The 14212-nt window shown below is 42.5% G+C and overlaps 2 protein-coding genes and 1 long non-coding RNA gene across 6 annotated transcripts in view; 1 reads left to right on the plus strand and 2 right to left on the minus strand.

The window, feature by feature from the left end:
- LOC135350503 (uncharacterized) overlaps positions 1 to 14212 on the plus strand; it is a 74539-nt gene that overhangs the window by 34762 nt on the left and 25565 nt on the right. For all 4 annotated transcript variants that reach the window (XR_010399169.1, XR_010399170.1, XR_010399167.1 and 1 more), the window contains 4 exons: positions 4252 to 4345; positions 4602 to 4787; positions 8724 to 8851; positions 9800 to 10006. This is a non-coding gene — a long non-coding RNA (uncharacterized LOC135350503). The remainder of the gene's footprint in view (positions 1 to 4251; positions 4346 to 4601; positions 4788 to 8723; positions 8852 to 9799; positions 10007 to 14212) is intronic.
- LOC135350484 (probable serine/threonine-protein kinase kinX) lies at positions 6229 to 8560 on the minus strand. The gene has a single exon (XM_064549288.1). The coding sequence runs from the start codon at positions 8340 to 8342 to the stop codon at positions 6282 to 6284; it is 2061 nt and encodes a 686-aa protein (XP_064405358.1). The 5' UTR covers positions 8343 to 8560; the 3' UTR covers positions 6229 to 6281.
- On the minus strand, positions 10418 to 12822 carry LOC135350476 (probable serine/threonine-protein kinase kinY). The gene has a single exon (XM_064549281.1). It carries the CDS (start codon positions 12712 to 12714, stop codon positions 10477 to 10479), a length of 2238 nt encoding a protein of 745 aa, XP_064405351.1. The 5' UTR covers positions 12715 to 12822; the 3' UTR covers positions 10418 to 10476.

Genomic DNA, 14212 nt, shown 5'->3' on the forward strand with positions numbered 1-14212 from the left:
TCGTTGATCGATGGCTTGTTGGAGGGCAGCAGTGTTCTCCTCACTTGATTGCAACTCTTGGTTGAGTCTCCTCAGCTGTCTCTCTCTGGCTCCAGCCTCATGTTGAAGGGTTGCTTTGTCTTGTTGAAGAGTTTGGTTTTCTTGTATTGCTTGGCCTAGTCTTGTAGTGAGTTGACCATTTTCAATGTCCTTTGTATGTAAATGTTCATTGTTTTGTATTATTGTTTCTTAATTTGCTTGTAGCTCACTCTGGCTGCTGTGTGTCTTTTTGGGCAATTTGTTCATCTTTCTCTCTGAGCATCTGCATGGTGCAGGTCTTGTTGGGAGCTTTCCTGGTCAGTGACAGCATGCATACCAAAAGCAAATACATTGGGACACGCGGCTACAATGGATACAGAGACAATTATATTATTATAAGTAGACCCACAAAAACATTTGCAATGTGAAAATTGCTTGGATTGGCCAGGGGAAGCATCAAGAGACAAGAAAGCAGGCGAGAGCATAACTCCAATCCGTTACAACGTCATTCACATGTATACGTTAAAGTTTATCGCTGGTACAGTTTTTCCATGCTATTTTGTAGTTTTCCCGGCCAACCCTAACACATGCATACAGTCAATATATAGCTAGGACATGCATCTTGGGGGACAATTTAGGGGACAATTATATTAATTAGCATCATGTGATGCTAATATAATGTACCTCAGCTGTACATGCATGTTCATGACATTGTAACGGATTGGAGTTTTACTCTCGCCTGCCTTCTTGCTTCTACGCTTTTTGGTGTTTCCCCAGCCCAATCTTATATAATTATAACAATTTTTCACATTGCAATGTTTTTGTGGGTCTTGTCCCATGCTTTTTTCAGTCAGATCGTCGAATAGAGATGTTGAAGTTAGGGGGTGGCATGTAAATTTATGGTTATTCAGGTGATGTTTAATAATCCTTGTTTTCTTCAGATCTTCAAAGGACCCAGAGACCATGTTATTAATTAGATCTGACTTTATGTAATAGTTGTACCATGGATATCTACATTTGCACCCAAAGGCAGTTCTATGTAAGGGCACAGCCCAGCCCGAGGGAATACATACAACTGCACGAGGGTAAAACCCAATACACATGACACATGCACTGGTACAGGTGGCTTGTACTATGAAACACCTATTGATTAGAAGCTGTTACCAAACCCATTTACAACTGAGTAGTATAGTCAACGATCTCTGCCGTGCATGCACTGTGTATATACTATTGTGTGCGTGAAGACATGCAGAGTAACTGAGTGCAACAAATTAGATCTATAGCCTATAGGAGTACCAGAGTGCAACATGTATGAGATCTGGAAAACAATACTAATTTGTAAGACGGAGTAGCTGAGGTTCTTCTGTTTCCATGCAATACCAACATTTTTTTGGGGTAAAAAAATTCGTTTAACTTGAAAATGCATGGTGATTTTCGTGAGTAAATTTCGTTTGACTTCATCTTGCACTGCATTGCATGCATTCGGGTAAACCACGCCTACGTTTTCGGTCAACAATCACGCGTAATTAGCTATCCACTACTATTATAGAAACCCCCACAGCTTGTTTTTAGGAATATTACGGAAATTACAGGATTTGTTCGTGCGCACACTAAATACTCACTGTATATTACACACCCCCAAACTTGTTTCTAATATCTCGAAAAGTAAGGGGCCAATTAAACTGCCACATGTAGCGGTATACGTGGCACAACCTGCTGTTATGAACCCAAGGTGAGCAGTCAAGCACTATAACAAATCTAATAGTGTAATGGAGTTTAGGGGTCACGTATATAGTGTTTAGATCCCACTTGTGTGTGTTTAGCAGGGAATTATGAGCCATAATTTCATACTTCCCAGGGAATTATAAGCTTGAGGGTATAAAGTACAAGTATAATTTGTGTTTTTTTTATACAGAAGCATGTGCATGTGCATGTGCATGCATGTGCATTCAGTATCTATGGTTAGTCCCTCATCTCTCAGGATTTTGTTTAGTTAAGGAGTATCTGTCATTCAATCAATATTGCTTGGTTTCAACCCGTTGGTCCTGCTACACTCAATACCTTAATGTAATACTGGCTGATGAAAATTATGGTGAGCCAGTCTCCTAGTGTGTACTCTCCAATGCATAATGTGCTGCAACCTGGTTCTGTTCTGGTCAGGGGAAATCAGAATGAATGTGTTGTCTAGGACCAGCCACTGTTTGTGTATATAAATTGGAGTAATTATACTGTGGCTGTAGTTATGCCTCGGTGCGCATGCGCAAGCAAGGTATACGATATTGTGTGTGTGTGTGTAGACTGCTACAGCCGGATCAATCATGTGCAAGTAAGAGTTTCTATAGGCTTCTAGTCATGTTTACTTGGATTTTAATTCGTGGATTTGCAAAATAATACTTCGTTCTCCTAGTTTCACTTACTTGGAATGCCGGGCCATTGCAGCCTTTTCAGAAGAGTGCGTAGCAAAACTTTTCCCTGGAGTATTGCTACTCTACTTAGTGCATGGTTAGCTCTCCACTAGAATGCTAGCTATTGGTAGCTCCAAGAGTGAGAAGAAAGCTGCAAGGCTCTGCTGATGCAGTCATTATCTTAGGCTTGAGCTTTGGCAACGATCGTTTTTAAAAACAATCACAATCGTGGTCGATCATTACCCAAGTTTCCATGTGATTTTGAATTCTGCCTGCATGCAGCAAAATTGCAAAAATGTTCATCAAATTCATGATAATTATAATGTTTGTATAAACGCAGCTTTATGTTTTGTAGCTTAGTTCCATGCAGGAAGAGAGCTTTGTGTTAGTGGTGAGGAGTGGCCCCTTCCCCTTTGTAGACTGTTACCATCAAAGTTCCTGGTGTGTTTGTCAATTTACATTGCCTGAGGGCAATACCCATTGTCTACAGTGGCGGATCCAGACAGGTTCCATGGGTTCAACGGAACCCCCCATTCACACAAGAAACACTGGAGATCAACCTATATACCATGCATGCATCCAAGCTAGCTAGCAACTCAGCTTGAATGATCGTGATCTGTAGGTACTAGTCATAATTGATATGTGGGCAGGGCTCTGTAATGCGCATGCTCATTGCTTAGGAAAAGTGTGTGCCCTGTCATCCTCCTCTTCCCACCTGAATGGCTCAATCTCGATGACATAGACATCCCTCTACGTCAGCGCCACTTGACGTTGTCCTGTGCCATTGATGAAGCCATGCACCAAAACCTCTTGGACACCTCACCTTCAACCAGAGCTCGTGCTTTGGCAAACTCGTCTGCTCTACTCCATGCTGCATGGAGATTGGTTGAACGGGGTGCCATCAGATGTGCTTGGCCTCCACATGCAGGACAAGGAATTCAACAGCTGCTTGAAATATTGGCTCGGCATCCCTCTCCACAGTGCCCCCCACCTCTGCCCAGCATGTCGCACCTTCGCAGACGAGTATGGTGACCATCAAGTTGGCTGTGGCGGAAATGGAGACAGAATCACCCGCCACAATGCGGTCAGAGATGTCATTTTCTCAGCCGCTCAATCTGCAGCTCTCGGACCATCCCGCGAGGCCCAAGGTTTAATCCCAGAATCCCTGTCAAGACCCGCTGACGTCTTCCTCCCAACTTGGCAAGGTGGCAGGCCCGCTTGCCTTGGACGTCCATGTAATATCACCGCTCCAGCAAACCCTCATTCATGAAGCTGCCTTCTCCCCTGGACACGCCCTAGAAGTTGGAGTTAGGCGCAAGCTCACCACCCATCTACAGGCCTGCCGCTCCATAGGTGTAAACTTCATTCCCATTGTGGCAGAAACACTAGGAGGTCTAGGCGAAGGAATATAGGTGCCATCGGAAATGCCATCGACCGGAGAGTAACCATGACATCCTCCACCAAGAAGCACCTGTTTCATCCCCTGGCCATTGCACTTTGGAGAGGAAATGCCTGCCTGTGGCTTCATCGCCAACAAACTTTACCTCCTCCAGCGGATGGTATCCGCTAAACTGTATGCCCCCCCCCTCTTATCTTTTGGCCTGTTGCTTTTGTACATTTGTACTGTTTGATATTACATGAAAAAAAAAGGAAAAGTGATGACACTTTTTTTGTTTTTTTACTATTTTGGAATCTCCCTCTTAACATTCCTGGATCCGCCACTGGTCTATTGTGGTTTGTGTTTGTCAATTTTGCCACCAGATTTGGTTAAAGCAAATTTCTTTGTTAGCTAAGCCAATGTATTCAACAGTATCCCCCACTTATGCAGGGTATTGGTAAGAAAATGGAGGCAATATTGTTCCTGTCCCACCTCTATCAGCTGGGTCACTTCCTTGTCGTCCCTAACCCCTCCTCCACTATAGGTACTCGCTAGGGGAGAGGAAACAAAAACTATACACTAGATAAGTTCTGTTGTAGGGGCGTATTAGTCCCTTGCATGGAACGACCCATAACCAATTTAGATAGTAGCTATGATGGAAATAGCTTATACATATTTTAGCTTACAAAATTTGATTGAGCCAAATTTTTATGTTTTCTCCCTGTATACAGTTCACAGTTTTTACTACACTGCTCCCCCCCCCCCACACATGCACACACACACACACACACATTCCATAGAGAGTGGACGACTTGGGTGCCTATATATCCACCAAGACCAGTACGTAAGACAGGCCAAGCAGATCATGACACCCTTCACACTACGGAGTCACAAGTGCTGAGTCAGCTCACGGCCAAGGTGTCCAGTACGGAGCACTATCAGCTGACATAGAATAAGTGGACGTTGTACAAGGGCATGGCAGAGAGGTCAGTCAGGGTCAATTAGGGCTGACATGGTCAGTGCCTGCAAGGGAATGTTGTGTGCCGGTTGGAAGAGTGTAGGTAGTTTGTGTTGTGGGTTAAGAGAAGCAGTAGGTGTGGTTTAGCTAATGTGCAGAAGATTGCTTTCGTTCACAGTCCCTCAAATATTGTGCTGACCTCAATATTCTAGCAGATGGTTGTTAATTCGGACCTGCTATGTTAACATGTACATTTTTAACTCTTAACATAATCAAGAGTGCATAAGAAGAGAAGAGTGTCGAACTACTGATACTTCTACACAAACACTGAACATGACATCCTGTCAATTGCACGTGAGCAACTCTCAATTGATGACGTTTGCGCATAATTACGCAACACACAGAAATTGTTAATAGTGAGTAAAGAGTGCAAGTGAAGAGGATCAATTCGACTATTGTCTCTATTTAGATGGTTTTTGTGAATAGATCGTCTCCTATCAGTGTGCAGTGAGCAGCTCCACAAGCTTTGAACGTTGAATGCAACAACTAGCTAGAATTGTTCGATTACCATACTCCTAAAAACGTCACTGTTAACATTTACTAGGAGATTACTAGTAAATTTACAATACTTTATCACGTGCGAGTCATGCTACTTTGTGCACAGTGTTTGTATAGAAGTATCAGTAGTTCGACACTCTTCTCTTCTTATGCACTCTTGACATAATTATAGTTACTGCATGGGTATACTGCTCGTTCAGTCGAAGTAATTGACCTACTGTATAACTGATACCATAATAATAGAAACTGGATTATTAGCGCTTACTCAACTATAAGCGTATCTTATTTTAAGCGCATGCTCACGCTTTTCTACGAAAGATATATTAGTGAATATTTAGAATTGATTCAGCTACTTTCGTTTATCTGTGAGCTAGCTAGCTAGCTTATCAATCTGAAAGCGCTCTCTGGGCACTGTTACCTTGTCTGATTATGCTGAGAAAATGTGAGACATAATAGATGAGGTGACTTGGACCCTTTTGTTCCAGTTCCTGGTGAATATGATTTTAATGGTGTAAAATAATTATATAGATCCATGCAGTTAGGGTTGCCTGCTTGCCTTGCTTGCTCACTTTTAGCTAGCTTACGAGTCAGCTCTCATCACAGAGACATTCGGTTACTGGGTGGGGCTGGAAAATAACTGCATTATAGGTCGAATATAAGCGTATTGAGCATTGCTATTGACCCCATGAGCGGCATGCGCTATAATAAATCAGTTTCTACGGTGATCTATTAATTTTGGTGAATTAGGTTAGAGATCACCATAGTTTGCCTATCTTAACTGTGTATGCATCAATCTATCTCACGTAATTAATGCAGCAAGAATAGATTGCCTATTTATATTTCATCTGTGAAATTTAATGCTCACCAAATTTACTCTTGTATATGTCATGCTGATTGATAACTTTTCAACGGAATGATCAAATCTTTTATTTGGTATAGCCTATACAATATGACAAATTAGATACTATACAAAAGTAAATACTTCACATTTTCTGTTTGTAGCATCTCCTCCCACCACCATCAGTTTGCTCTCAGGGAGGGCAGCAATGGAGCATGATGATCGAGATGTTGACATTTGATTAACGACAATCCATGATGTCATATTGTACTGATATATGTCCTTAGATCTACCTATATTGGAGTCCACCCCACCCACTGCCAGCAGGTGGCCATTGATGGTAACAAGAGAGGAATAGTAAACTGGCAAAGGGGCAATCTTCTCCCATATAGCTGAGCTTGGCTCAGAATGAGTTAGTTGTCTTAATGAGCATCTGTACACTGAATACTTCTCTTGATCATTAGTTCGTGGGTGTATGTACACATAGTCTCCACAGATCGTTAAGGATGGGTGATCATTTGGCACAGGTAGTGAGGCAACGACAGACCATTGCCTGTTAGCAGTGTTTAAAATCTCGATAGTAGTTACAATTATTGAATCAGATCCCCTAGCCACTATAAGTGTGTTGTTAGCGTACACAACTCCAGGTCTCCTCCGTCTGGTTGGCATGCGAGGGAAGTATTCGACCCATTCGTTGTTAATGTAGCTGTAGAGTTTGTTACTATAGACGTGTGTGCCTGACACTCCCCCCACAGTTGTGAGCATGTCATCAACACTGACAATAGTGAAAGCATTTTTAGGGCAAAGTGGTAATTTGTGCCACTTATTGTTGCTGAGCTCGTAAACAGTTTTACTTCCATTGTTAAAGTATGCCTTGTCTCCTGTCACGGCTGATGATCCATACCACATATCAACGGGTGCATCCGGTAGTGACTCTATTGTAACAGGTTTCATTAGTGTACATGTAGCTTGATCATCTTGCAGTATGACTTGGTGCATTCGAGTCGATAGATCGTGAATTTCCTCGTTCTTGCTTGCCAACGTTTGTCTCAATTGAGTTACTTCTCTGTCTCGTTGATCGATGGCTTGTTGGAGGGCAGCAGTGTTCTCCTGACTTGATTGCAACTCTTGGTTGAGTCTCCTCAGCTGTCTCTCTCTGGCTTCACCTTCATGTTGAAGGGTTTGGTTGTCTTGTTGAAGGGTTTGGATTTCAGTAGCTTGTGTATGTAGTTGCTGTTCTTTAGTTGTAATTTGTTTATCTTTAGCTCGAATTTGCTCAGTTTTTTGTATTATTGTCTCTTGGTTTGCTTGTATCCGCTTTTGATTTTCTGTGATAAGGTTTTGTAGCTGTGTGCCTTTTTGTGTAATTTGGTCATCTTTCTCTCTGAGCATCTGGTGCAGGTCTTTTTGGGAGCTTTCCTGGTATCGTAGTGTCCTTTTGAGAGCATCCAGTGTTTGGCAAAGCTGTTGGGAAGATGGTCGTTCAACATCTCTGTCTTTGAGGCAGTGACAAGCAATCGGCAGTAGAGGGTGGGTGGGCTCAATCAGGCTCATGTGGGCTTCCCGTCTTTCCAGTTCTGGAATCGGCAAGTTAGCTTCAACTTTGCGACCTGGACTTCGTGGATCGGGAATTTGAATAGTGTTAAATGGATCTGTTGGATTTGGAAACTTTCGAGTTGTGGTCTGAACTAGAAGCACACCAAAGGAGAAGTTGTCTAGTTTCTCTGTGTACACTGGTGGTTGCTTTAGTGCCTCGGGAGACATGAAGGCTGGTGTTCCCGGGCATGTGGTCATTGTGGCTAGTCGAGTGACATTTATATCTGTGAATTTAGACATTTCGAAATCTGTGACTTTGGCTTGACTGCCTGCAATCAGTAGGACATTGTTGCTGGAGAGGTCGTGATGAATGATCCCATTGGAGTGGAGAAAAGCAAGTGCTTGAGCTATGTCATAGGAGAGGTTGACTTGGATATGGTAGGGAATATCTTCGAGTGATGACTCCAGGAAGTGTGTCAGACTCTCGTCCATGAGCTCCATGAGAAGAACTGGTGCATTTGTGTCGGGATCACGATAGGTCCCTAAGTACTGTACAATGTTGGGATGGTTGATACGTTTCAGAAATGCACACTCTTTTTTGAATCTTCTAAATGGATGTCTATGTTCTTTACCAGGATCTGGAACAATCATTTGGAAGAACACTGGATAGAGTAGCTTGGCAGCACAGAGTAGCTAGTCACACTTGGCTTTACACACTGCCCCGTAGGAGCCAGTACCAAGGGTATCATTCTTGAACAGTTCCACATTTCTGAATATGTACTCTTGTTCACGTTCTTGTCTCTCAGCCATATAGCTAGTGATTAGTTAGCAAACTAATTTTCGAGAAAATATGAATGGTTTTTATCCTAATTGGGTGTGTTATATTTGCAGATGAGTTTGTATTGTCAGATGAATACATGTAGTGAGTATTGACATATTTACAACAATATAGCTTTGTAACATACAAACTTGTCATTGTTAAACACATGACTTTTATCACTGCTTATAGTACAACATCTGTTCATTGTATAGGTATTTATACCCATACTGAGCACCCCTCTGCCACTAGAGGTGATGAGCTCAACAATTAAGAGGATGGACGTGATGGTAGACCTTCGCAAGGCCACCAACCACCCCCTACTCCTGAGACACTACTATTGGTACTGGCAACACCCTACACTAGCTGCATAGTAATTATTCACATGCACTCTGTACTGTAAGTGTATAAAACCTTAATTAGCACCTTCCTTAACCCTTTCCCGCATTGCAACTGATAAACTTAAAAAGTTTGCTGTGCAAGGTGTGTTTGAGCTATATGTCTACACTGTATAGGTACCTGCACATGCTCATTGAGCAGCTCTTTCACGTGGTATTAATAATATGCTGACTCGAGGTACAGTTCGATTAGAATAGTCAAAGAAGAGCGACCTTTTGATAATAGCTACAATATCTTGATAGGGCAACCTCGGAGAGATTCCAGAGCAGCTATATAGTGAGAATATCGATACTAATTAATGGCCTCATTGAGCCGATGGACAGTGAATGGAGAAGAAGGTATGAATAGGCTTCATGTTTCTTGGATTTGATTCGTGGATTTGCACAATAATGCTTAGTTCTCTAGTTTTGCTTACTTGCATGGAATTCCATTGCAGCCTTTTCATAAGTATTGAACAAAACTCCATGTGTGATGTGGGGTAGTTGAGTAGTAGTACCCCCTAAATGTTTAAACCGAGTAAAGTGTGTGCACAAAATCATAACCTCCAAACGTCACATCACTCTCCCTATTCTTGCAAAAGCCACGCCCCTTTACGGAAATAAGGGTTTGGTAACAGTGTGCATGAGGAGTTTTCTCAGTGCCTATATTTGTGAAGTGTTATAATCCACCCACTCATATCTTAAAACCACACCCACTAATGTCTAAATGAATGTGCTGATAATTAAATTCCATTGGGACAACTCCACATGCACACTGCTGTTTTTCCATCCACTTTACATACCCCCCCCACCCCACACACACACAACATAATCTATTCCCCTGTATACAGTTCACAGTTATTGCTACACCTTGCCCCCCCCCCCCCCCCCCTACACACACACATGTTCCACAGAAGGGACGAGTCGAGTGCCTATATTACAAGGAGCAAGTGAGACAGGCCAAGCAGATCATGACACCCTTCACACTGCGGAGTTACAAGTGCTGAGTCAGCTCCCGGCCAAGGTGTCCAGTACGGAGCAATGTCAACTGACGGATACTCAGTGGACGTTGTACAGGGGCGTGGTGGAGAGGTCACTCAGGGTCAATCAAGGTCGACATGGTGAGTGCCTGCAGGGAAATGTTGTGTGTTGGGAGATTGTGGCTAGTTTGTGTTGTGGGTTAGTCGTAAGAGAGGCAGTGGGTGTGGTTTCATGCAGAGATTGCTTCCGTTCACAGTCCCTTAAACATTGTGTTGTCCTCAATATTGGAGCAGATGGTTGTCAATTGACCTGCTATGTTATCATGCAACTCTTAACATAATTATTGCACTGAGTAAGTATACTGCTCATTTTGTGAAGTAATTAACCTACCGTATAACTGACGATCTGGCTAATCTAAGTTAGAATCTTGGGTATATTAACAAATGTCCTATTCTCGCAATAATTATTACTTTTCATCACCAAATTTGTTACTTGTTGTGTGCTTCTATGCTGTCTGATAACTTACGATCAACTCTAGATCTTTTATATAATAATTTTTTTAAGCATAATAAAACACACAAAAAACAAGTTACGAGGTACAGTACAGTAACTATACAAAAGTAACTATTTCACATTTTGTCGGTGCACCATATCCACCCACCACCATCAGTTTGTTCCCAGGGAGGGCAACAGTGTGGCATGATGATCGAGGTATTGACATTTGACTAATGACAGTCAATGATGTCTCGCTATACTGATGTATGTCCTTAGTCTTATCTCTATTGGAGTCCCTCCCACCCACCGCCAGCAGGTGGCCATTGATGGTAACGAGAGAGGAGTCACTAACTGGTAAAGGGGCAATCTTCTCCCATATAGCTGAGCTTAGCTGCGACTGAGTTAGTTGTCTTAATGAGCATTTGTACACTGAATACTTCTTCTCAGCTCGTGGGTGTATGTACACATAGTCTCCACAGATCGTTGTTGATAGGTCATCGGTTCGCACAGGTAGTGAGGCAGCAATAGACCATCGCATGAGAGCAGTGTTTAATATCTCGACTGTATGTTTTGAATCGCAATATCCTCCAGTCACTACAAGTGTGTTGTTAGCGCACACAGCTCCAGGTCCCCACCGTCTAGTTGGCATGGGAGGGAAGTGTTCGACCCATTTGTTGTTAATATAGCTGTAGAGTTTGTTACTATAGCCTGGTGTGTCTGAATATCCCCCCACAGTTGTGAGCATGTCATCAACACTGACAATAGTGAAGTTCTTATTAGGGCATCGTGGTAACTTGTGCCATTGATTGTTGCTGAACTCATAAACAGTTTTACTTCCGTATGAATTAAAGTATGCCTTGTCTCCAATCACAGCTGATGATCCATGCCCCATAGTATCAGGTGCATCAGGTAGTGACTCTATTGTAACAGGTTTCATTATTGTAGCTTGTTCTTCTTGCAGTGCAACTTGATGCATTCGAGTCGATAAATAGTGAATTTTGTCGTTCTTGCTTGCCAACGTTTGTCTCAGGTCAGTCACTTCTCTGTCTCGTTGATCAATGGATTGTTGGAGGGCAGTAATGTTCTCCTCACTGGATTGCAACTCCTGGTTGAGTCTCCTCAGCTGTCTCTCCCTGGCTTCAGCCTCATGTTGAAGGGTTGCTTTGTCCTGTCGAAAAGTTTGGTTTTCAATATCCTTGGTGTGTAAGTGTTCGTTGTTTTGTGTTATTGTCTCTTGATTTGAATGTAGCTGTGTCTCTTTTTCCGTTATAAGCTGTTGACTTTCTTGCAGTTGTTCGTTTTTTTCTGTTATATTTTGTTCGCTCAATTGTATTTGCTCTTGATTTTCTGTTATAATTTGTTGTTTTCTTAGTAGTTGTTCATCTTTCTCTCTGAGCATCTGGTCTAGGTCTTTTTGGGAGCTTTCCTGGTATTGTGGTGTCCTCTTGAGAGCATCCAGTGTTTGGCAAAGCTGTTGGGAAGATGGCCGTTCAACATCTCTGTCTTCGAGGCAGTGATGAGCAATCAGCAGTAGAGGGTGGGTGGGCTCAATCAGGCTCATGTGGGCTTCCCGTCTTATCAGTTCTGAAATTGGCAATTTAGCTTCAACTGTGCGAGATGGACTTCTTGGATCAGGAAGTTGAACAGTGTCAAATCGATCTGTTGGTTTTGGAAATTTTCGAGTTATAGTCTGAACTAGAAGCACACCAAATGAGAAGGTGTCTAGTTTCTCTGTGTACACTGGTGGCTCGTTTAGTGCCTCGGGTGACATGAAGGCTGGTGTTCCCGGGCATGTGGTCATTGTGGCTAGTCGGGTGGTGTTTATGTCCATGAATTTGGACATTCCAAAATCGGTGAGTTTGGCTCGAGTGCCTGCAATGAGTAGGACATTGTTGCTGGAGAGGTCGCGGTGGATGATCCCATTGGAGTGGAGAAAGGCAAGTGCTTGAGTTATGTCATAGGAGAGGTTGACTTGGATGTGGTAGGGAATGTCTCCAGGTGATGACTCTAGGAAGTGTGTCAGACTCTCGTCCATGAGCTCCATAAGAAGAACTGGTGCATTTGTGTCGGGATCGCGATAGGTCCCCAAGTACTGTACAATGTTGGGGTGGTTGATACGTTTCAGAAATGCACACTCTGTTTCAAATCTTCTAAACGGGTGTCTATGTTCTTTGCCAGGATCAGGAACAGCCATTTGAAAAAGCACTGGATAGAGTAGCTTGGCAGCACAGAGTAGCTGGTCACACTTGGCTTTACACACTGCCCCATAGGAGCCAGTACCAAGTGTATCATTCTTGAACAGTTGAACATTTCTAAATATGTACTCTTGTTCACTGTCTTGTCTCTCAGCCATATAGCTATTGAGTTATTAGCAAACTATAGGTGTACGGTTTAAGCTAGCTAGAAAAGAGGTTGTGGCTTTTGTGAGCTTTTTGAATGTTAGGTTTATTCATGAGTGATTTGTATTTTCTTGTACCATGGTTACAGTAGCTTAATTATAATCATGCATGTTTTGTTGTCCACCTTTTCATTGTGTGTGTATCTTAGTCTCGCGGGCCATACTCCACAATCTGATACTACGTATGGTGACTATTGCCAGGTTTTTGTGTACAGTTCTGGAATTTCGGAACGATGGCATTTCAAGAATTTCCACACAAAAATGCAAAAATGTACCGCAAGCATTCAAAAGGGGTGTGGTTTAAAATTGTTCACCAAGCTACACTGTACTGATCTGAGTCTGTTGGTTTGTACAATCAGGCACTCTAAAGGATCAAGACTATCATTGTATTGCTTTCTTGAATATGTAGCTGATGGATAGCTGCAGTCAAGAATGAAAAGAAAGATTAGGGAGCCCAAAAGTTGGCAAAACTATGGTTTCATTTATTCCAAGCAGAAATAGCCATGGCAAGACCTCTTCTCCAGAGTTTAATACTGAACATGAGATAATGTGATATGGAAGCAGAAATCAATGCATGCAATAGACAACATTTTCTTGTATTATTTTGCAGCTCTACAGATCTAGATCTACAATTGTTGAGTATGAATCATCTATTGTCTTGATACTGAGTCTATGTTCACATGATAGCTTCTTCCACTTGAGATACTTTCAGTCGCTGTAGAGTATGGTAACATTGTGGTTAATTGACAGGATACATTCCACTGCGACACGAAAACCTGGCAATAGTCACCATATGTAGTATCAGATTGTGGAGTATGGCCCGCGAGACTATGTGTATCTGTTCATTGTGGGTCTTTGTACCCCTTCTCCACTACCGGTGATGAGCTCAACAAGAAAATGGACGTACATGTTGGTAGAGTTTCGCAAGGCCACCAACCATCCTCTACTCCTGAGACACCACTACACTGACGACACCCTCCATGCACTGCATTACCAGTCACAGATATATGCTGCTGCATGCAACCTTGTGTAGGAGGATATGAGTGTAATGTCTGATTTTGAGCTGTACCTCTGTACACTGTACAAAGTGTGTGGGTGTGTGGGTGTGTTCATTGTATGGGAGGTGCATGACTGCATGCATGTGCATTGCAGGCTCATTCTTATGATACAGGAAATGGTTGCCAAATATGACGTTTTGGGTGTGGTTTGGTAGATAAAATGATTCTTTATCCTTCATTATCCTCGCGACAGAGACTTTATGTTTTTAGTAGCTCAATATGTGTGCATGCACAATGCATGCACACACATAATTATACGTATAATAGTCACTCGGGAAATATCAGTAAAATGAAAAAGAACAGTATAACTTTGATTATCCGGCTTGGCAATTTTCTCTAAAAATGGGCGTGTCTCTTGATGCGCATGCGTAATTAACAGCTGTTACCATGGACAC

Source organism: Halichondria panicea, chromosome 16, assembly GCF_963675165.1.
Source record: "Halichondria panicea chromosome 16, odHalPani1.1, whole genome shotgun sequence".
Classification (NCBI taxonomy): domain Eukaryota; kingdom Metazoa; phylum Porifera; class Demospongiae; order Suberitida; family Halichondriidae; genus Halichondria; species Halichondria panicea.

Excerpts from the sequence above, each read along its gene's own strand:
- LOC135350476 (XM_064549281.1), bottom strand. The coding sequence starts at position 12,714 with ATGGCTGAGAGACAAGACAGTGAACAAGAGTACATATTTAGAAATGTT.
- LOC135350484 (XM_064549288.1), bottom strand. The coding sequence starts at position 8,342 with ATGATTGTTCCAGATCCTGGTAAAGAACATAGACATCCATTTAGAAGA.